Raw genomic sequence first — 23,968 nt, 5'->3', positions numbered from 1 at the left:
AGGCTTCACTGCTGCAGCTTGCCCTTGAAGGCCAGTCTCTCTGACAGAGCCTAGAACAGGGCTCTGGGCTTATTTCACAATGGCTGCCTATCTCTGTCATTGGAAGCCTGGGGGGAATTTTTTTCTATCTTTACAGAATGGAACCACTGGAGCTCTGAAAGGTAAGCTCTGGGAAATAAGGGACTCCTTAATTATACTAACATTCTTTGTGTGCACGGTGCTAAGAAGCCTGGCTGGGACCATACCTTTGTGCAAAAGCTTTGACCGTGTCTGAGGCTTCCTGCTTGAGCTCTGTGTGGGACTGATGGTCACACACCTTGTTCTTCTCCAGCCTCCACCTTCTTCCCAAGGATGCTGTGCCCCTGCCTGACACTACCAGCAGCTTCTGACAGGCTCGTGTGCAAAGCCGCTTCCCTTTGGGCAGTTCATTCTAAACTGACAAAAATTAAATTGTTTTTGTTTTGTTTTGGGTTTGTTTGTTTGTTAGGGTGGTGGTGTTGTTGAGACAGAGTCTCTCTATATAGCCCTGGCTGTCCTGAAACTTACTAAGGAAGAAAGACCAGGCTGTGCTTGAACTCACAGAGATCTTTCTGTCTCTGCCTTCCAAGTGCTGGGATTAAAGGCGTGTACTACCAACACCCAGCTATCAAAAAATAAGTTTTATTTGTCCAGTGTCTAAAAGAGACACCTCCAAGAAGAAAAAAAAAATCTAGGTTTATAGTTATCTTTTTTTCCTTCAGTTTTTTGTGACACAATCCTATTCTATGACCCAGATTTGTGCCAAACTCAAAAATCCTCCTGTCTTGGCAGCCAGAATTCTGGAATCAAGGTGTGCGCAACCACTCCCCATTCTGACTGTACCCTTTTAAAGGGAATTTTTAAATTACTATTTTTAATTGTGTGTGTGTGTGTGTGTGTGTACATGTGAGTGTAGATACCCACAGAAGTCAGAGACCTCAGATTCCCACAGAGCTGGAGTTACAGGAGGTTATAGTGGGAATCGAACTCAGATCCTCTTCAAGAGTGGTAGTTAACCATGCGCCATCTCTCCAGCATGTAGCTGCAACTTCTATTTGACTTGGAGAACTATTCACTTTCTAAGGAGGAGGTTGCTAGAGATCTTACTTCAAGTACAGCTTAGGTGTCAAAACACACCTACCAGTAAACCTTCTTATCCATCCATTATCTCCAGCAATCAGCACTGGACTCCCCAGGACCAGGACGACATAATCTGCATCCTTCTCCCCTTCTTCCTCCTCCTTCTCCTCCTCCTCTTCTCCCTCCTCCAATACTAAGTAGGTAAATGAGGGGTCCGTGAGATAGCCCAGTGGGTAAAAGCCTAAGTTCAATCTCCAAAAACCCACATAGTAAAAGAAGAGAACTCCAACTAAGTCATCGTCTTCTGACCTCCATATGTGTGTGTGCGTGTACACACACACACGCACACACACACACACACACACACACAATAAATGTAAATAGGTAAAGACATTTCATTCAGTTAGATTCAGTTACAGTATTGGTACTGTAAACCTGTTTTATAAATGCTAAGCAGAGGTTGAGTCTGGACCAGGACCTCAAGGTATTTTAGGTGCCAGATCTTTGTCCTCGCTAGAATCCTATCCAAGCCAATTTGTATCTGGTGAGTATCAACTGTGAGCACACTGGTCACTTTTCCTCTCATCTTTCATATAAAGGCACTGTCTGCTTTCCAGTTCATTTTGGATTTTTAAAAACATTTCTCTTAACAAGAATCTTAGCTTATTCCTCATCGTAACTTTACACCTGTTAGTGATTTTTGCTCTAACAGTCTTTCCTATGATGGTGGCTAAATGGTGATTTCCCAAGTCTGGCAGATCCTTTCATGATCTATAGTTTATTGCCGTCCTTCACTGTTTTGATGCTCAGGTTAGAATACCCCATATCTGAAGAGCTGACTCTTTTGACATACCCCTCCGGGTCATTTATTTGTTTATTTTGGGGAACACTGGCAGAATAATTATATGATGTTACAAGACATTAATTGGAGCTGTAGCTTCAGTTGGTTAAGTCAAGAATTAGACCCAGCTAAGCTCTGTTGTACAGATATGTTGCTATTTGTGAAGTTTTTCTTCTATTGTTGCTCATTTGCTTGACTGTTGGTTGGGATTTTGTTTGGTTGGTTTTTTTGTTTGTTTGGTTTGGTTTGGGGTTTTGGGGGGTTTTGTGGGTTTTTGTTTTGTTTTGTTTTCCAAGACAGAGTTTCTCTGTGTATCCTTGGTTGTCCTGGAACTCACTTTGTAGACCAGGCTGGCCTTGAACTCAGAGATATGTCTGCCTCTCCCTCCCAAGTACTGGGATTAAAGAAGCGCTGATCAGAGGATAGCCACCGCCTGCCTCCAGGGGCTAAGAGCCCTGTGTAAAGGCAGTGGACCGTCCTGAGTGTGCTCCGGTTTTTGTGGTTAGGGTGGGTGCTGTGCATCTTTAGCACACACCTGTCAGTTCAGCAGCACATCTGTGGGCTTTGCTTTCTGCCTTCGCTGTACTGATGAATTTTTTATTGCACTTTATTTATTTTGCATGTGAAAGTCAAAGAAAAGCTGTAGGAGTTGCCACTCTCTTCCTCCACCTGGATCCCAGGGTTTGAATTCAGTTGCCAGGCTTGGCAGCCACCCTTTACCTTCTTAGACCCCATTGTAGTTTCTCCTCATCACATTTGCTACCTGTAAAACTGTCAGGAAAGCCGCCGAGCACAGGCAGCACACACACACCTTTATTCCCAGCAATCGTGAGGCAGAGGCAGGTGGATCTCTGAGTCTGAAAGAGCCTGATCTACAGATTGAATTCTGAGACAGCCAGGGATACACAGAGAAACCCTGTCTTAAACAAGCAAGCAAGCAAGCAAACAAACCAAAACAAGCAAAGTAAGCCACTCAGAAAAACTATACAGTTTCCCAGTGACATTTTTGGTCATTTTCACTTCAGTCCACAGAGTATGACTTCAGGCCATTAGTAGGTTGGCTTCTACAGCGTCATTTTATTATCTGATCCCTCTTGTAGTAGCATGTAGGATGTAGCATGTGACTCAGTCATTACCCTGTACTCTCTGGAAATAACAAATGTGTTGTAATTATCTGTGACCAGATATAAATGGAAAGAACTGGGCTTGGTTTTCTCTCTCTCTCTCTCTCTCTCTCTCTCTCTCTCTCTCTCTCTCTCTCTCTCTCTCTCTCTTCTTTTAAATGTCTGCCTGAATTCCTGAATTCAGCGTGTGTTCTTTGCTGCCTCTGTCCTTGGCAGGCTCCATCTGGCTCCTCCACATTCTTACAGTGAATTGGTAAAGACTTATCTCACTGAAGTTTATTAATAGACCGGCTGGGTGTGGTGGTGCATGTTTGTAATCCCAGCACTTAGAAGGTAGACAGAGGAGGATTGTAAATTTGAAGACAGCCTATATTACAAGAGCCTGTGTCAAAGAACAGTTAGAGAAACTCTAGTGCAAATTGAGAATGTAGCTCAGTTGATGAGCACTTGCCTAACTGCTCGCTCTGACCCAAAGATTTATTTATTATTTTATCTAAGTACACTGTCACTGTCTTCAAATACACCAGAAGAGGGCGTCAGATCTCATTACAGATGGTTGTGAGCCACCATATGGTTGCTGGGATTTGAACTCAGGACCTTCAGAAGAACAGTCAGTGCTCTTTACCATTGAGCAATCTCTCCAGCCTGACCAGCTATTTTCTTTAAGTCTTATTATTTAACATTTTAAGGTCACTTTGCCTACCAGCCACATGCATAGCCGTTACAAAGCATTGTTTAAATTATATTCCTAAAACCTAGAATAATATTGCTGTTTGCCATAGTTGCTATGAGCACTGTCTCAGTTGAGCTCAGGAATTTGAAATGTTTTGTTGTGTCCATGTTTTACCTAAATCCCTTTGATTTAGCCAGCACTGTGGCTCAGTACAGAACTTGCCCACATGGCAAGTTCCATCTACAGCACTGCGAGAATTTTTAATTTTAACAATAAATTCCCTATTATTGCCCCTATTAAGAATCCAATTTATTCAGATTGAGTCACATGGCTATAATGATGTGAATTTCCTCCTGAGATGTTGGCTCCCAACCTGAAAGGAGAAAGGAGAGGGCTGGTGCAGCCTGCAGCATAGCTTCCTGTTGAGGCATGCACTCTCTGCTCTGTCTGAGTCTGGGTTGGGCTCTTTCAGCTCCTCCCTCAGTGTTCTCTGTCCTTTCTCCTTCTCAAATATAATTCATGAAAACATTGGTTAGAGCATGGGGCATCCAAAAGCGCAGAGCAGGATGCTTTCATTCCTGAAGTAACACTTGCCCAAACTGAGAGTAGACGTCAATGGACTTAACCTAAAGGCAGTTTTGTGTCTGTTTCAAGGTACTCTTCTGCGGGTTACACAATCACAACCAAGGTGTGTCTCGGTCAGTTTTCTAAAACCAAGGACTTGGGAGTTCCTCTGGGAGGTCAACTTTGGAATTCCACAGACCGTGGTGGCCAAGACTAACCAGGTCAGGGTTCCCGACATCCTACCTCTGTGAGTGTCTGAAGTGGCAGAAACCGCACAGGAGTATGGACAGCGGGAACCCGCGGGAGGTGAGCTGGGCTGGCAAGGCAGAGTCCTGAGTAGAGCTGTGCTCGGCTCACAGCGCAGTGCTCTGAGGTCCGCACTGGAGTGAGGCTGCAGAAACCCAGTTCAAGAAGGGTCACATAAGAAAGAAATGTGACCACTGTGCCTTCCAACAGAATCCTGATGGTTTCAGCCAAAACAGTTTTACATTTTCTTTTCTAAGAAGATGTGACTTGCCAAGAACTGAGTGCTGAGTTTTCAGGTAATTGAAGTGTATTTTGTTTTTGTTTTGTTTTTTTTTTTTTTTAAATTTCCAACAAGGGATTTTTTTTTATGGTTCAAAATAGATTTAAAGTAAGTCTGAATGTTTCCATATCTGAAGTGACATAGTAATGTAGTTATATTCTTGGCCAGGCTGCAGACGTCTCTTGTGAGCGTCTAGCTTGTCTTTTTATATTGACTTTTGGAAATTTTAGCTGGCATCATTAGGGTGGGGAGCTAATGAACCTGATTGGTTAAAAACCCTGACTCCTTTCTGCCATAGCTCTCCTTCATCCGGCACATTAGCTTAGGGGACAGTGTGTGTCCTTGGATCCTGGTGACCTGTGACTTCTCCAGGTTATGTACAAGCAGTTCTTTGTGTCCATCATACCCAAGGTTACACAGCACTTGTCTATAGAGGCCTTCCCCTTATCGATCACAGGTTGTTTTATCTGGGACACTGGAAAGAACAGGGAGGCTGCCTGTTCTTTGCTTTTAGAAAGACCTCCGGCACCATGTAAAGCTGACCCAAGAGAGAACCTACTCCAGAGAAATGAGGAATGCACTGGACAGGGATGGAGTGGAGGAGACTCCTAAGAGACCTAGCTGTGTGGGGGCCATCTTCCACTTTTGTTGAGTGGACTTGGGAAGCACACGTCTATGACTTCAGTTTGTCCAGCGTGTCTGTCATCTTCTCAGGGTAGGACAGGCACAGATATGGGTAAGGTTCGTGTTCTTCCCGAGTGGCACCAGTGCACACTAAATGACTTTGTCATGGGCATGACACATAGGTGAGAGGTTTCCCACCATGACTGGCTGGCTGGGGTTAGGAGGGATTAGGAGGCATGGTGCCGGTGAGCTCACTCTTACACATAGAACACCCAAGTCTGGGAGCACACTGCATTTCTGAGATGGAAGATGAGGGAGGAGCAGGGCTGGGCTGGCAAGTCTGAGAAGCAGATGTCGAAAAATGCTCTTAAGTGTGGTTGAGGCACTTGTGCACTGGTGACAGCTGAAGCCATGGGCTCTGTGCTCATTTTCCCTTTTTTCTTACTCTTCCAGGGGCTTCCTGTCTCATCCTTTCTCATCCACAGCTGTCCAGCTTGCCATAAAAATTCCTTTGGGTCTAGCTACTGGCCTATCAAGCAGTCCACCAGTACATTCTGTTGTGGTTTCATAGGGCAGTGGCAGCCATCCCAAATGAGTTCCTAGTTTCCTACTTGTATTCATAAGACCTGTGTGGTTTCTGAGGCAGGTGGCTTGGCAGAGAAATTCTTGTCCTCCTTGATCAGAGGAAAGTGGCAAAGCTTAAACACAGACCCCACCTGTACGAGAGCTGGCCTTGCAAACCAGGTGGTCATCATGTTGCCTGCTGCAGGGGGTGGGGGTGGGGGCTCCTTTGCCCTGGAGTAGTCTCTGTTCCAGAGACTCCATATCATCCCAGGAGATCCGAGGCAGAACACTGTCTCTGCTGCAGTCTCCCCTGGTGCTGGTATTTTCCGAAACAAATACAGGAAGTAAAATGAGAGAAAGAAGATGATTTTCTCTTGTGGTTATCAGATAATCAGATTACCCTGGGGATTCGATAAAAATAAATCTTCTGTTCCTATAATTAGTTACTGTGATGACTGAGTTAATCTTTTGTAAGATAATTTCACAGTTAAGTCACAGGGCTGGAGAAATGGCTCAGTGTGTGAAAGTGAATACGAGCACTGTCCTTGCAGAGAACATGAGTTTTTCTTGGTACCGACCATTAGGTGGCTCATGACCACCTGTAACTCCAGATCTGACACCCTCTTCTGACCTTCACGGGCACATAAATGTGGCACACATTCACACAAGCACATAAATAATCAAAATCTGTCTTGAAAAGTTAAATCAGATATGCAAGATTTGGCTGAGGGAGTGAGTAAACTAGAAAGAGCAGGGTGAATCCCAGAACAGAGTAGGCGTCATTACCATGGAGGAAGTTAGTTCGCAGACATCCCTCTGCGCCGTCCCTGGGATCCATTCCTCTCTACTCGCCTTGGTGTTTAATATGTGAAGCCCCTGAGGACAGCCTTGTACCGTCTGCTTCCACTGTTTCGTTTATATTTATGCCTTTGCAAAACCTCACAATGGCTTCCCCTTACGGTTTCATTCACAGGCCATGTCCTCATAGAGATTTCCAGCACCCACAAGAAACTCAATGAGACTCTTGATGAAAATGTAAGTGGGCATTTGTTATATTTTAAAAATGTATTTTAAAAAATATTGCCTACAACTCAAATAAGATACAATTTTTTAAAGATTTTTTTCATTTTGTCAACAGTTCAAAAAATTCCATAAGGAGATTATCCATGAGCTGGAGAAGAAGACAGAACTTGATGTAAAGTATATGAACGTGAGTGGGCTTTTCATCCACCCTGGCCAACCGTGTGTGTGTGTGTGTGTGTGTGTGTGTGTGCGCGCGTGTGTTGCTGGGGATGGGCCCCAGGCCTGACATACACTAGGCAAACATTCTACCACTGAGCTACATCCCCAGCCCTTTAGTATTGTTGTGTATTCACCAAAACACTGAATACCCAGTGTGTAAAAACCTTTGAGAAACAAGGGAATTCAAAAGAAAAGACATTGTCCTAAGAATTCAAGTTGAACGGAGGGGGTCCTCTGGGGTATAGATATGGAAACAGTATGGCCATCACTCTCAAGTCCCAGCTGAATGTGTGAGGCATTGAGGTCAGTCAGCCACACACAGTGCAAGTGTGAGCAAAGGTGACCGCAAGACAGCTTGTACAGCACTCAGTGAGACATTGTTTAACTTACAGGCTACTCTTAAAAGATATCAAGCAGAACACAGGAATAAATTAGATTCTTTGGAGAAATCTCAGGCGGAGCTGAAGAAGATCAGAAGAAAAAGTCAAGGTGGACGAAACGCACTCAAATACGAACACAAAGAAATTGAGGTGAGCGTTTCAGCAATGTCCTCCTCCGTCAGTCATGAATGTACAGCTTAAGGGGAGGCTCACCTCAGCCAGCTGTACCCCGCGGCCTGTCCTCTGCTACTGCTGAATGAAACAAAGTATCCCAGGCCGTGGGTGGCAGCGCACGCCAGGGACCCCAGCTCTCTCAAGGCTGAGTTGAAAGGGTCTTAAGTTCTAGGCTAGCCTGTGCTACATAGTGAGCCCCTGTCTCAAAGAAAAAAAACAAAGCTCTGGAAATCTTAGTGATGCAGCATTTCTCAGGGTTACGGTAACGGCGCATGGTACTTCCTGGCATCTCCCCTTAACTCGGGGAAAAGAACCCGAGTTCTCAGGGACCTTTGTGATCAGCATGACTGTCCCTCCTTTTTATTTTCTTGCTTGCTTTGCTTGTTTGTTTGAGACAGGATCTCTGTGTAAACCAGATTAGTCCAGGACTGGCAGAGACCTGTCTGCTTCTGCCCTCAAGTGCTGCTGTTGAAGGTGTGCATCACCACACGAGGCCTCACTGTCCGCATTTTACCACGGGAAAATGAGGCTCAGGCTCAGTCCTATGATTGGCACCTGGAACTGTGACCAGCTTGGAAATTTCTGTTTATTTCCATAGTACGTGGAGACGGTTACATCTCGCCAGAGTGAGATCCAGAAGTTCATTGCCGATGGCTGCAAGGAAGCCCTGCTTGAGGAAAAAAGGCGCTTCTGCTTTCTGGTGGACAAGCACTGCAGCTTTGCCAGTCACATACACTACTATCACATGCAGGTGAGTGTGCGACACATTGCACTAAGTGTGCCGGTGGCTTTATCTTGTACGCAAGGTCCTTGAACGCCTTTCCTTACAGAGTAGCACAGGTGAGCAGTGGGCCCTTACCGCAGAACAGGTGGAACGGATGACCAAATAGCCACTTTAAAATCCTTTTTAAAAAACGACAGCTTTGGGGCTGCAGTTGTAACTCAGCTTGCCCGGCGTGCACTGGGTCTGATCTCTAGCACACCTCATAAATTAGGGCTAGTGGTGCACACCAGTGAGCCCCAGGAAGTGAGGCCACGAAGGTCAGAAGTTCAAAGTCATCCTAAGCTATATAGTGAGTTTGAGGCCAGCCTGAACTATGTCTCAAAAACAAAAAGACACAATCTAAAATAGTCAACTTTTGTAGACGCCTGTGTATCCTGGGTGTCACTGCCTTGACTAGCCCCAGTCTCTGGGTGGTTCTAGATGAACATGGATCTATATATAGCCACCTCTACCCAAGGCCACAGATACCCCTCTCCATTCACACCCATCATGACGTTGGGTTTTGTTATTTTTCACTCTTGTTTCCAGTGCTCACTCATGATCACCTTAACAACGGCTGGCTTGGTTCCCGCCTTCTCACAGATGCAGCTGTTAGCGTAGAGCCCAGCAACACTTACACAGCATGCTCAATTTCCCTTCCTCTTTTTTTTCCCCCCTTTTAATTCTCTTGAAACTTTGTAAGCATCCCAAGATAGCATGATTGAGGTCAAACATTCACTGTTGTTCATAAGCATGTGATTTAAGACAGTGTCCCGGAATAGAAGTTCTGCAAGAGCTAGACCATAAGCCAACTCTTCCTCAGGGAGAAACCCCTGCCCTTTTCTGTGCATGTGTCACACATTCTGTAAGTTTTGTAACTTGAATATGCAGCTTCCTAAGTCAGATACGTAAAGGTCTAAACGGTTATAACGAAAAAAGAACTGCTGTCTTTGGTGCTCACTTTTGTGTCTGCCCTGGTGTAGATGCATTCGTAGATGACCACCGTGCATTTACCAGGTCAGCACTGCTGAGTACCTGCATGTGTGCTTCCATGCTGAGGGCCTCCTGCTGCTGCGGCAGAATGGCAGGATCACAGCTGCAGAGGATACAAGCAACCTTGCGTTTCCTTCCTGTGGCAATGCCCTGCTATATCAGGAGCTAACCTGGGCTTTAGTTACTGACAGTGTCTTTCTTAGATTTACTTGGGTCCCAGTAGTACGCTGTGGAGCAGCACAGACCAATCCTGCTTCTTTTTGTACCAGAAGCATCTTCAGCTCTCTGAAAGCTGCTGCGGCCGGTGGGATTTCCCTTGTTGCCTTTAGGGTATGCTAGTCCTTCCTCTAGCCAGTGCTAGCAGGTGGTCCTCAGTCCCCCATCCCCCCGCATGTCAGGGTCAGAAGTGTGTGTGCTTGCAAAAGAGAAACTAATGCTGTTGCCATGCAAAGCAGCTTCAGAGAGGGTGCCCTGCTTCCTTGTTCAGACCAGAGTGCTGCCCTGCAAAGACAGTTCATTGAGAGGCTCACTGCAGGAGCAGAGCCAGGCTATGGGGGTAGGAATGGCCCCTCAGCTTCAGCCTCCAGAATGCGCAGTGTCTCAGCTCTGCCCATCTGTCTCTTTGTGCTGCCAGCGGTCAACTGTGCGAGCCTGTTAGACGATGACAGGAGCGCTCCTAGCACAGATTCCTACCTGCTCACCCACCCACCTCTCCACCTGCAGGCTCTTCCCCACAGATGGACTTCCTGGAACAAAGTCTGATTCATTTGCCTAACACTTTCACTCTTGGGCCTCTTACCACAGTACGTGTGTTGATTTTAGAAGAACTGGTGGGGAGGTGGGGATTGTCATTTCCAGGGACATCTAGAAAATGAAAGACTCATATTGGTTTCTTGCCTCTTCCCTCTTGGCTTTTTGTTTTGTTTTTGTTTTTGAGATGTACATGAGTGCGCATACACACACATACACACACACACACACTAACTATGCACTCATTTATGGTCCTGTGTTACCTGGAAGTTCTGTATTCATGCTGAGGAAGCAGGTAAGTTCCTTTAGGGCCCGAGCCTGCCTCTTCAGCAATGGAGACACAGGAGATATTCATAGTCGCTTAAACTGCTTGCTGAGTTAGACTGTGAGCCCCACACCTGGTGGCAAATCAGTACGATGTCAGTAGAGATGCTATTTGAAGTAGTCTTTATCAGCTCTTATAACAGTGAGCCTTTGCCTTTAATTTTGTTTCTTCTGTATTTATAGTCTGCAGAATTACTTAATTCCAAGCTGCCCCGGTGGCAGGAAACCTGTTGTGATGCCACAAAAGTCCCAGAGAAAATCATGAACATGATAGAAGAGATAAAGACGCCCATCTCCACCCCCGTGTCCGGGACGCCGCAGCCGTCACCCATGATCGAGAGAAGCAAGATGGTAGGATCAGTCCCCTTTCCGCATGCTTACTAGTATGCATTAGTTCAAACTGACCCAAAGGGCCAGGACTGACTTTGATAGATACACCACGAGCCCTCCTTTCCTATTCCCAGACCCCCATTCCTAACCTTTCCCGGCTTCCGGCTTCCTTTAGAACTAGAATTGACAGTGCAGATGTTTGATGCTCTGCTTGACCATGCTACCTTTGCCTTAGAAATGTCATTGTTACTGTATTCCAACATTATAAGTTTATTCCCACTGATGGCACTATAGAAATCTGAGGGGACACACTAGAAAGCTCTGGTGCCATCTAGTACCTGGAAGACAGCAGCAGGAGGATCGTAAATTTGAGGCTGGCCTAGACTACACATTAGACCTTTTTCTAAAAGAAGAAGAGATAATATGATTGCGAATTGCTTCAACATAATGCAGGCCTGACTTGCAGATCTAAGTGAGTGCGTATATGAAACGAGGTTAGCCATAAACTGATTGTCATCAAAGCTATGGGCTAAACAAGTTAATATAATATGTTCAAAATTCCTTCAAAAAATTATTTCAAGTGTAGACTCCTGTAGCCAAGTAGTGCTTAAGAAGGAGCCTACTGGCTGGGCAGTGATAGCGCACGCCTTTAATCCCAGCACTCAGGAGGCAGAGGGAGGCAGATTTCTGAGTTCAAGGCCAGCCTGGTCTACAGAGTGAGTTCCAGGACAGCCAGGGCTACACCACAGAGAGACTCTGTCTTGAAAAAAAAAAAAAAGAAGCCTACCTAGATATGATGACTGATACCTGCAGTTCCAGCACTCAGGAGGCAGAGGCAGGCAGCTCTCTCTGAGTTTGAGTACAGCCTGGTCGACAGTTCCAGGCTAGCCAGGACTATATATAAGTGAGGCCCTTTCTCTAAATGAAAACTTTTGAAATATTCATAACTAGGAAAGTGGGGTTTCTGCCATTTGGTAAAAAGCATCCTGGAAATCTGTATTATTCTCTCACCGTACCAGTCTAATATTAGACTAATAGAGACTTGTTTCTACAGATTGGGAAAGATTATGACACCCTTTCTAAATACTCACCAAAGATGCCCCCTGCTCCTTCAGTCAAAGCCTATACCAGTCCTTTGATTGACATGTTCAATAACCCAGCTACAGCTGCACAGAGTTCAGAAAAAACAAACAACTCCACAGGTAAGAGATTTACTTTGATTTCTTTTATGGAAGCTTTAAAAAAAGTTGATCTTTCTATTTAATTTTTTAAAGGTCATTTTTATGTGCATGTTTGTGATATGAATGTAATTGTTAGGCTGGAGAGATTGCTCCGTGGTTAAGAGCATTCACTGCTCTTCCAGAGGTCAGTCCTGAGTTCAATTCCCAGCAACCACATAGTGCCTCACAACCATCTGTAATGGGATCTGATGCTCTCTGCTGCTGCGTTTGAGGACCGTGACAGTATACTCATATAAATAAAATTTAAAAATCAATCTTTAGAAAATAATTTTTAAAAATTTGTTTAATATTTTTTTGATAAATCTATTAACGGGGGAAATCCAGACACACGGGTCTAGTAGATGCATACAGCCCTGGCTTTGAGTAACTTATACCTCAAAGCAGTAATACCGGAGCCAAAAGTGCAGCTCCATAGTAGAGCGTTTCTAGCATGTGTGAAGCCCTTGGGTCCACTCCCAGAGTGTGTGGGGGGGTGGGGGTAGGGAGAGTAAGGGAGATGGGCTAAAGAAGGTCTAGTCTAAACCATAGACATTGGACAGGTGACGTGTCTCTGTGACACTAATGTATCTACTGGTAGATATCTACAGTGTAAGTATTTTGTTGAGAAGGATTTTTTAGACTTTTTTTTTTTTTATCATGTGTGCTTCTGTGTGGATATAAGCACTGACAGTGGCCAGAAGCGGGCTAGGATGCTGTGTTTCTGGAGTTGGAGGCAGTTGTGAACCCCTCGCCATGTGCGCTGGGAACCTAACTCAGATCCTCTGCAAGTGCAGGACCTGTTCTTAGCCACCGAGCTGTCACTCCAGCCTGAGCAGTGTGGTAATTAAAAAGGAGCAGGCCAGAAGATAATAAATTAGTTTCACACAGCGCTCCATAGCCGAAAGCTCCTTCAGTACAAATCTGATGGTAGTCACGTTGTGCCCTGGAGAACCCGCAGATTATAGTATTATAGTAAGGGAAGATGAGAGATTGCAGCACGAGATTTCTATAAAGAAGTCAGGGTTGCTCAGCAAGGAAAAATAATAGCTTGTAGTTATTTGCTTTGGAAGAAAGGTAAAGTATATAATTTATTCAAATAACTCTGGTTCCTTCTAGTAAAAGTCAAGTGAAAATTTCTGGCAGATTCAGTGTTTGAGGTGATTAGAGACATGTTAAGATAGCAGAATTTGTGTTGTGTTTGTTATGGAGATGCAATAGTAAAGCAGCTATTTTAAAGCCCCATGCCAGTTCCCCATTTCCTGGAGTAGCACATATCAGCTGGTGTTGAAGGTGAGGGACCATAGTGGCACAGTGCTCAAGCGTGGGTGGGGCCTGTGCACTCACTGGGCTGCCCCCGAGGGCTAGAGTCTGGACCAGTCTGGGACTCTTGAGGGCTCCGTTTCTGTGTCCATCAGTGTCAGCAGTCTTGAGGCCGGCTGGTGGCTGTTCACCACTGAGGTTCTTGGCAAGCGGGTTCCTAATGATTTCTCAACATCGGGAACTCACATGTACATGCTCAGTGAGAAGCCACAACACCAGCATTTCCAGCTCCCTCCTCTGTCTGTAACACGGGAAAGGCAGTGGGGCTAGGCCGCTGCCTCAGCTGCCTCTGTGTTCCACCTGCAAGAGCAGTAAAGTGTGGGCACTTGAGCTGCGAAGAGCCGGCCTGGCTGCCGTGCCACAGGTGAAGCTGGCATGCCGTGCTGGCCTTCTCTTATTACAAGTGCTCTGGGCTGCTGGGCTCCTCTGCCCACTGTGGAAGGCTCCAGGCTAAGGCTTGCTGGTTTCCTCCTCATGGGCATCATGAAAGGTCTTGAAATAGACCAAAATTTAAGTCTCCATAAGAGGATCATGTAGGCAAGACACAGAAACAAGTGGTTTCCTGGGGTCACTCATTCAAACCTGCTGCCAAGCGTTCTCTGAGTCACCATTATGGCCTTGCCCACTTCAGCAAACACTGGGGAAGATCCCAGTCTACAGCGATCAGTTTCTGTTGCAACTGGGCTGAACATGATGAAGAAGCAGAAGGTGAAGACCATCTTCCCTCACACCGCTGGCAACAATAAGACCCTACTGAGCTTTGCCCAGGGGGACGTCCTCACGCTGCTCATCCCTGAGGAGAAGGACGGCTGGCTCTACGGGGAGCATGACACCACCAAAGCGTGAGTTGGCACCCACCCAGCTTTGCATCAGGTTCAAATGGCCCTCGCCGCAGAGAGCTGCAAGTTGTCTGTGGGTGTAGGAACCTTTGTACCTCTTTATATAGTCTGGGCCACTGCTGGTTTTGCATTCCAGGATGCGGCTTTGTGCATGTATATAGGTGAGCTTGGCGCAAGAATAGATCATCAGATCATATTATGTCCCTGCTCACAAAAGGCATAAATACTGTTTATACTTATTGTGTGTGTGTATGCATGTGTGAGTATACAGCGTGGATGTATGAGGACAACCTCCAGGGATCTGTTCTCACCGGTCCAGCATGTTGAGTCCAGAGATCATTAAGCTATTATTGGTGTGTGTCTGTGTCTGTGTCTGTGTGTCTGTGTGTGTGTGCCTGTGTGTCTGTGTGTATGTGTCTGTGTCTGTGTGTCTGTGTGCCTGTTTGTGTCTCTGTGTGTGTGTGTGTGTCTGCCTGTGTGTGTGTGTGCCTATGTGTGTCTGTGTGTGTGTGTGTGTCTGTGTGTGTGTGTGTCCGTCTGTTTGTGTGTATGTGTCTGTGTGCCTGTGTGTGTGTGTGTCTGTGTGGCTAGCCTACCCCAGCTGTCATCAGGATGTCCCCAGTGTGGGTACTAGTTATCTGCCTGCCTCAGGTATCACAGATGGGTCTTTCTTCTTTATCTTACCTTTAGGAGGGGCTGGTTCCCATCGTCATATACAAAGTTGCTGGAAGAAAACGAAGCAATGTCTGTCCCTACACCAAGGTAGGGCATATGGCCCAGCTCCCTCAGCAGCTGAACTGGACCCTGTCCCTAGTGTCCCAGACACATTAGAGTTAGAGCCTCATCTGCAGCCACCCTGGGATTCACCTTCGACACTCACACTCGGAGGATTGGAGCCAATGGCTGCTCCTCTGTGGTTTCTGTGGTCCATGAGCTTCCCTGACTCTGCTAGGACAAGGCCCAGCCACCAACTCTTCACCCTTCCCTGTCCCCACCGGTTGCACACTGAGCACACAGCTCACATTTCCTGTTTTTTAGCAGCAGCAGTAGCCCTGTGCAGCACTCCACTGTGATGTTCCCTTACCTTGAATTCTGGCCTGGGGCTGTTTTCTTCCCTCCCTGTGTCCCACTCAGTGTCGTCTGTGGGTCCATTTGCTCCACTGCAGACAGTCACACTTCCTGGGACCCACCCTCAGTCCTCTATTATCTGTGTTTCCTGAGCTAGTTCAGCTATTTTTTTTCACATTTTATTTATTCTGGGGGAGGGAGCAGGTGTCACAACACATGTGTGGAAGTCAGAAGACAACCTGCAGGAGTCAGTTCTTCCCTTCCATCATGTGGGTCCCAGGGCTTGGCAGCAGGCGCTTCCCACCGAGCAGCTCAGCAGCTGCACTTACTTTCTCCTGTGTGTAACTACGCCAGCAGGCCTCCTTTGTCACCACCACACTGATAATCCCCAGTTCTTCAGTGTAGGCTGCGACCAAGAAAACAGCCGTTTTGGAGCTGCTGGAAAGATGGTTCAGGGTTTAAGAATGCTTTCCACTGTTGTGGAGGCCCCAAGGTCAATTCCCAGTCAGGTAGCCAGACAGTTACAAACAAAAGCTGGACATGATGACCATACGATGAACCTCAGGAATGACAAGTCCACAGCGAACTGGTCATCTTTACCATAAACGCCTCAGAAATGCTCTCCTCTGACTTCTGACCCCTCAGTGTCACGCGCAGTATCCTTCAGCCCCTCTCTTCAGAACGTAGCTCCATATGTTCCTCTCTGGCAGAGTCTAAACATGCTGTCAGACCAAAAAGGGAAACTGTCTGTCTGGGGAGGGGTAAGAGTTGTTTTTTGAGACAGGGTCTCAGTATATAGCTAAAGATAAACACAAATGTATATAAACATACACACATAAGCACGTATGTAAACGACTATGTGTGTGTGTATGTATGTGTGTAGCGCAGTGCTATCACCCTCTCTTCACCTTCCCTTTCATGTATGTCCGTGAACCACATGCACACCAGTGCCTTCAGAGGCTACATGAGGGCACGGGATCCTGGAAATGGAGTCACAGATAGTTGGGGACCAAGCTGGAGTCCTCTCTCCAGCTTTGTCTGTCACCCCAGTCCTTGGCCATGGGGTGTCTGGGGTCCCGGGGTCCTTGTCTGACTTGGCTCCCTCCCTTTTGGCATTGAGCCCTGCACCCGTGAGAAGCATCAGCACTGTGGACCTGACTGAGAAGAGCAGCGTTGTCATCCCACCTCCCGACTACTTGGAGTGCCTGTCCATGGGAGCCACCTCAGACAAGAGAGCAGACGCTCCCAAGGTGCCTTCTGCTTCTACCTTCAGAGCGCCAGTGTCCAGACCAGATGCCACATCCACCTCTCCCGTGAGTGCTGACTGGACGGGCTGGGGGGCGGGGAAGGGGGGGAGGCTTGGCTTTTCTTCTTCTTCACAGATCCACACTCTCCCCAGCTCTAAGCCCTCCCTGCATGTTACTCTCTCTCCTGGAGGAGAGCCGGCAGGCACCATGAGTTGCTGGAGCTCCCCTGCCTCCTTGCCTTTGTCTTAGTTTTCATCCTTTTAGCCTCAGCATTGTGTTCCTTTTCTGTTATTTTCTGAAACGAGGAGGGACTGAGCTTAAAAATGGGGACTTTGTGCCAGCCGATATGCAAATGTTGTCTTTAATCCTAAAGTACCCCCTAAGAAGGGCAGGGCGGGCTTGGGAGCCTAGCTGCATCCTGGCCTGGGGCAATTGCAGGTGGAGCGTCTCCAGAGCACCAGGCACCTGGGAGCTCGAGACAGACAAGTGAGGTCCAGGCGACTTTGGAATTTAGTGATTAGCAGCAGATAATAAACCAAAACAGGATAAAAGCCATGCTGAAAATGAAGAGGGGCCGGAAATAATGAATAGGGTGGCATCCTGGGTGGATGTGACAGCTTCGATTTGTTTTAAGTTCAGTGTCCCAAGATGGAGTCCCAAGAAAGACGAAGAAAAAGGCGTTCTGAGTGGGGAGGCCTCCAGGGATCCCACTGAGAGTAGCATGCTGGGATGGCCTCCAAGCTGAGAGGAAGGAAGGGGCAAGACCTTCATCCAGAGCTTGCTGAGAAGCAAGGGCAGCCTCCTAGATGCATTCCTGCTTCTAAGAGTCAGCCCTTGTGAGCAGCATGTGTGGCTGTAGTCTTTCTGAAGTGGCATTCAAGCTGTGACAGGAAGGAGCCATTGTGTAGAAGTCCTGAGAGATGTTTATGAGGCAGAGAGCAGGAAGTGACAGTGTGTGCAGCGTGCCTATATGGCTGGCTCTGGGTCGGGGGACTGCCGGATAGTTTTCAGGGAGGACAGAAGGGAAAAGGTAGAAAAGGAGGATGGCTGAGGGGAGAGAGAGAGAGAGAGAGAGAGAGAGAGAGAGAGAGAGAGAGTGAGAGTGAGTGTGTGTGTCTGGATCTTGTAGTTAGTCAAGGGGCTTCATGAGTCTTTCTCATTGACAGGTCTCACTTCATTCTCTTTCCTTGCAATTGTTGTTGCTGCTGTTGGTCGTTTGTCCTGGAAGGTGTTGCCAGTCTCTGCTGTGCTGATTGCATCCCTGGAGTACCCTTTACTGTGTCCCCTCGCTGTCCCCTCACTGTCCCCTCACTGTCCTGTGTTTCTGGAGCCCCAGCACAGTCAGCTTTTCTCTGCCCCTCTACAGTCACTTGCCATTGGAGTCAGCAAGTTAATTGGCTGTCTAGTTAAAGAATCCTGTCCAAGACAGGTCTGATGGCAGGCATACTCCCAGCTACTTGGGAGGCTACAGCAAGAGGATTGCAAGTTCAAGCCCAGCCTAGACAAATTACTGAGATTCTTTTTCTCAATCAAAAGAAAAGGTTAGAGTGTAGCTCGGCAGCAGAGTAGGCACATAGCACTCGTCAGACCCTGACTCCACCCACTTAACAACCCAGAACCCCCCCCACTTTATCCATGGGGCAGCTGCCGGTTCGTTTGATTGCTCGTTTGGTATTTTGCTGACAGTTGATCCCAAAGCTTTCTGTTTGCTAGACATGTACTCTACCACTGAGCTACATCCCTGTAGCTTTGGAAGTTTATTGTTTCTATGTATGAGTGCTCATGTTCCACACCTATGTGAGTTGGTGCCCGTGGAGGCTGGAAGAGGGCATCTGATCCCACGGAGCTGGAGTTACAGTTGTGAGCTGCTGATGCTGATGCTGAGAACCAAGCTCAGGCGCTCTAGAAGAGCAGCGAGTACTCTTAACCTCTGGGCCGTCTCCCTCCATCCCCCAAAGCAGGTTGTTATCTTCAATCATCTTGCCACATGGACCAAGGGAGTTGAGAGTAATCCTCACTTCATAGGGTGGACAAACTGACAGGTCCATCTTTAAACAGTAAATATTGACTCAACAGTAACAAAGAGATCCCCCCAGCCCCCAAGAAAGAAAAATGTGCGGGGACACGCTTTGATCCCAGCACTGGGAGGCAGACACAGGTGCCTCTCTGTGAGTTCGAGGCCAGCCTGGTTTACAGATCGAGTTTCCGGAGAGTCAAAGCGGTGAAACTCTGTCTCAAAAACAAGGGAAAAGCACACAACCCGCGTCACCCTCAGGCACATGGAGTCAGCAATGGTAACCCATTCTTCACTTAGCATTTCACAGTTGAAATAAGACCTAGCTTTGTTTTCAAACCTCTTACCTGCCTAAATCGAAAGCTGCTGTCAATATTGAGAAACTGAGTCAGTGTGGTGGCACGGGCCTGTAATCCCAGCATTCAGGAGGCTGAGGCAGGAGAACTGTAAGTTTCAGGCCGGTCTGGACTAGATAGTAAGACTGTCTCATAAACATGACCCCTCCAAAGGAAAAGCAAATGAGGAGTCTGCCCCCTCTTCTGCAGTGCTCCTGGGCCCTAGAGGGGACAGAATAATCACCTTGTTTAGAGCTGGGCTCATAATGAAGTCTACAGTGGCTATATCTAAGGTCTACTTCGGGATATGGGAATAGCTTTGTGGTAGAGTACTTAGGTAGCATGCACAGGATCCTGGGATCTGTCCCAGTACATACATACATGCAGACAAACACGTGTTAAAAATATAAAATTAAAAAAAGAAAACATGACCGAGATTATAAACAATATTTAAATCAACATCAAAACCCCAGAGAGCCTCAAACCAAAGACGACCATCACACTTGCTCTTTGAAGCAACACTAATTCTGCTGATTCCTGTCAGTGCTCCCGGGACCCCTGATTTGAGCCTGTCTAATGAAGGAGCAGTGTCAATGGGAGATCGGCCCTTCTCTCTCTAGTTTGCCTAGGATCTTGACTATTTATTGAAAATAATATAATAATGATAGCAATAACCTAGGGGGCTAGGGATATAGCTCAATGGTAGAACAATCAACTAGAATGTAGAAAACCCTGAATTTAACCCCGAGTACCATTCAAAAAAAAGGATAGATTTGGTTTGGTCCCCTTTTCTGAAAGCTAGAAAATTTCAGTAACGCTTATATTTCCAGGATATGATTATCATTAATTATGTTTCTTTTGATACAGATTTAGATAAGTATAAACAGATGGATGGATGGCTGGGTGGGCGGTTGCTGATTGACATTTTCACCTCCAGTCCTGACCTGACACCCACACACAGTGGACTCATAGCACTTTCTCCAGCCACCACCAACTGAGCCACCACACCCGGACCCTGCCTGGCTGGATAACTTAAGAGCGACATGGATTACAGAACCGTGGGAAACAGAGAACAGATGGCAGCCACTTCCTAGGTCCTGCAGTGGATTGAAAAATGTCCCTGTAATAGCACAGTGGTTATCAGCACAAGGAGGGCAAGGGAGCCTGGAGCTCTGACTGATAAGGCACATTCCACAGCCTTCTCTGCCGCTTACCAGCGACCTGATAAGATGCTGGATTGCCTTCCTGATCCAGAAGATAGCCAGCTGGAAGAAAGCTAGCTGGAAGTACCAGCTAGTAAAAAGTCAAAGGCCAGCAGGCAATGATGATGTAGCTCAGTTGTTACAGTTCCTGCTCAGCTTGAATAAAGCTGTGGGTTCCACCCCCAGCACCACAGAAACCTAGCATAGTGCTACATACCTAAAATCCCAGCACTCAGAGGTGAAGGCAAGAAGATCCGGATTTCAAGATCATGGCTAGCCTTGGCTACATGAGACCCAATCTCAAACAAACAAGCAAAACAGCAATTGGCTTTCAAAATCCAAAGGCAGAAATATTTGAGAGTCCCTACCCAGGCTTGCACCCAGTCCCACTAAGGATGCTTACCGTACTCGGAGGAGAAACGCACAGTGGCCCAACACAAATGCAGGGGGCTTCCCGTTAGAGGATGGGGGTACATGCAGACTTGTACACCATTGTTACCAGCTACAGAAAGGACAGACACCTTGAATATTTCAGGATCCTAGGCAGACTACAGAGAGAAGGGCCAACCTCCCCTTGGCACTGCTCCCTCATCAGACTCCCAGCTCAAATCAGGGGTCCCAGGAGCAAAGACAGGAAGCCACAGAATTAGCGTTGCTTCCACAAGCAAGCGTGATGGCAGGTTTTGGTCTGGGACTCTCTGGGGATTTGTTGTTGATTTAAATATTTTTTATAATCTCTTTAATGACTTTTTTTAATTTTACTTTTTTTTTTTTTCGTTTTCTTTCTGGTTTTTCGAGACAGGGTTTCTCTGTGTAGCCCTGGCTGTCCTGGAACTCACTTTGTAGACCAGGCTGGCCTCAAACTCAGAAATCCGCCTGCCTCTGCCTCCCGAGTGCTGGGATTAAAGGTGTGTGCCACCACGCCCGGCTTTATTTAACATTTTTAACAAGTGTGTGTCTATGTGTGTGTATGTGTGTGTGTGTGTGTGTGTATGTGTGTACCACATGCATACCTGGTACCTGAAGGAAGTCTGAAGAATTGGAGTTACAGAGGGTTGTGAAATATCATGATGGTCCTGGGGATTGAAGTCAGGACCATGGCGAGAGCAACAAGGGCCCTTAACTACTGAGCCATCTCTCTGGCCCTAGACCCTGGCCTTGAACTCACAATTGCCCTGCCTTCTGCTTCTCAGGTGCTTTACCACAGACATGCATCCCTACACCTCGGGAAACGCCCATTCGTTTGAGTTTGAGAACATGTAGTGCTATGAAGACAAGAGTGGTCTTTAACTCAAAATCTTTCTCCTGTCTTTACCTCCCAAGTGCTGAGATTCAGGCATCTGTCATCATACTGAAATGGCCATCTTTACTAGGTGTTCCAGGTTCCCTAGGCTTTCCCAGCAGGACCCAGCCCACCCTGGGTGGCCCAGCCCTTTATCCTATGAAAGTGTCTTCCTGAGTCCTAAGGAATAAGCTGTGTTAGGGTAACCTGACACCATCTTGTAAGGGATCAAGCTCTGGCGCTGTGCATCTCCACAAAGACCTCTGTACAGTAGGAAGGGGACAGTGGGACAGAAAGCAAGTAACCAGTGTATGCGACCGTGGACACCAGGTCGTCAGAGCGTCTGCGTTCTTGGAGTGAGCATCATCACAAGAAACCCCGACTCTGCCTGTTACCTTATGGACACGACAACCTCCGGTTGTCATCTCCCTTTCCAGTCTAAAGGCCACTGCTGCCCTGGTGTTTTAGGGACAAGAAAGCCCACTCTCCTAATGGCCTGCCTGGCCCCATCTGAGCACCTTGGCTTGGCCTGAATCATCCCATTTTGTTCCCTGTGCTTAGGGACCAGCACCTTACTGGCTGCCAGGAGATGACACAGCTTAGGTAACAGGCCCTGCCTGTCTGCCATGGTATCCCCAACTGCAAGGAAAGGGAAGTGGGGAGGGCAGATTTGGGGGCAGCAGTCATTCCTGACTAGGAAGTGGGACGTATGACAGCTGAGATGGGCAAAAATTAAGGGTGTATTTTGAAGTCACTCTGATGGATGGCACTAAAATTTAGTCTAGAAATTAGAGTGCTGCTGGAGGGGTGAGGCAGGGGAGTCACTCCAAAGAAAAGTTACACTTTCAGACCACTGAAAAACTCAAGCAGCAGAGGAAAAGCTGCCTCAAAACTCCCAGTGCAGATGTTTGTGGACCTTTGTGGTGGCATTATGCTCTGAAACATCTGTGGGAAGTTGAAAACACCTTGTCACCTAACCTGTGGCCCATCATAGCTTAATAAGACAGCATACTGCAGAGTGCCAAAAGCTGTCTCAGCACTACACAGCGCATCCCATGGGAAAGGATTGTTATCATCTATCACCAGCCCAGGGAAAGACCACATCCAAAATTCACAGTATACTTTTCTATTATGTATCACTTCACACTATTGAGGACCACACCCCAAGCCACCTAAGTCAGGGACCTGCCTTTACTTGGTTTTCAAGTAGACACTTTATTAAAGGATAGTATACAAGTGCGTGCACCAAGCACAGGAATAATAAAGACTACACACTTTTTCTTTTCTTCATTTTTTATAAACAAGATCATATCGCGGGCTGGAGAGATGGCTCAGTGGTTAAGAGCACCGACTGCTCTTCCAAAGGTCCTGAGTTCAATTATCAGCACCCACATGGTGGCTCACAACCACCTGTAATGAGATCTGATGCCCTCTTCTGGTGCATCTGAAGACAGCTACAGTGTACTTAGATATAATAATAAATAAATCTTTAAAAAAAAATCATATCACCCACACTAGCATAAAATTTACTGTGTAGCCAGGAATGCCTTTGAACTTCTGATCGTCCTGCCTCCTCCACTTCCCCAGTGCTGAGATTATAGCTTGGTGCCACCATGGCCAGTTTATGATGTGCTGGGAATGAAACCCAGGGCCTACCAGCTGAACTACATCCCGAGATCTTTGGGAATTGAGTCAGGGTCTCACTATGTGGCCCAGAATGGCCTCAGACTCTTCTCCTGCCTTAGCTTGCATGTGAGCACTGGCTACCAGACCTGGCCTTAAAGTGAATCTTCTTGAAGTGACTGTAGAATCAGAAACAGATTAAGAAACATCATTCTCAGATAACTGGGACTCCCTGTGTGCCCCATAGTTACTGTCTCTTCTCTACGGCCAGGATCCCCATGGCCTGGCACTGAGATCTCACAAGGACAAAATGCATAAAAGTCAAGTGCTGGTTTCCTGCCGGACTTTTGGTCGTTTCTACCTGGGGCTGTAAGAGTTCAGAGTGTGGTGAGACACCTTAAAGCGCTCTGAGCGTGTGGTTTTAGGAGGTTACAGCAGGTACTGTCAGGCAGAGAGCAGTCTAGTCTCCAGTTGAGAATCTGGTGCTGCCCTTCTAAGGCCACACAGGATAGGTCAGTGTTTGATAGGTCAGAGGAAAACAGAAGGAGGTGCTTTTCCATGGGAAGAGTCTGCTTATGTTAACTGAGGCAGCCTGGGGCTGCCAGGCTGCATTGCTGGTCTGGCTTCTGGGCACCAAGGGGCTCCTTCCAGACTCAGACTGTTGCCTGGCATACTGCTCCAGGCAGTCCAATCACGCCAGCAATTTGAGCAGGCAATCGACAGGCCAGACCTCGTGATGTCCTTTAAAAAGAAATCATAAGCCGGGCGTGGTGGCGCACGCCTTTAATCCCAGCACTCGGGAGGCAGAGGCAGGCGGATTTCTGAGTTCGAGGCCAGCCTGGTCTACA

At 47.0% G+C, this 23,968-nt stretch overlaps 1 protein-coding gene across 1 annotated transcript in view; it reads left to right on the top strand.

Moving 5' to 3' along the window:
• The window catches only part of Baiap2l1 (BAI1 associated protein 2 like 1), a 92,802-nt gene that overhangs the window by 66,085 nt on the left and 2,749 nt on the right, over window positions 1–23,968 (top strand). The window contains exons 4-12 of the mRNA XM_021162665.1: window positions 6,988–7,049; window positions 7,153–7,224; window positions 7,649–7,786; window positions 8,409–8,561; window positions 10,824–10,991; window positions 12,025–12,172; window positions 14,142–14,352; window positions 15,040–15,111; window positions 16,538–16,730. Coding sequence (XP_021018324.1) covers window positions 6,988–7,049; window positions 7,153–7,224; window positions 7,649–7,786; window positions 8,409–8,561; window positions 10,824–10,991; window positions 12,025–12,172; window positions 14,142–14,352; window positions 15,040–15,111; window positions 16,538–16,730 — 1,217 coding nt within the window. The remainder of the gene's footprint in view (window positions 1–6,987; window positions 7,050–7,152; window positions 7,225–7,648; window positions 7,787–8,408; window positions 8,562–10,823; window positions 10,992–12,024; window positions 12,173–14,141; window positions 14,353–15,039; window positions 15,112–16,537; window positions 16,731–23,968) is intronic.

Source organism: Mus caroli, chromosome 5, assembly GCF_900094665.2.
Source record: "Mus caroli chromosome 5, CAROLI_EIJ_v1.1, whole genome shotgun sequence".
Taxonomy (NCBI): Eukaryota; Metazoa; Chordata; class Mammalia; order Rodentia; family Muridae; genus Mus; species Mus caroli.
The sequence above is the reverse complement of the archived record's forward strand: the minus strand, read 5'-3'. Positions and strand labels throughout refer to the sequence as shown.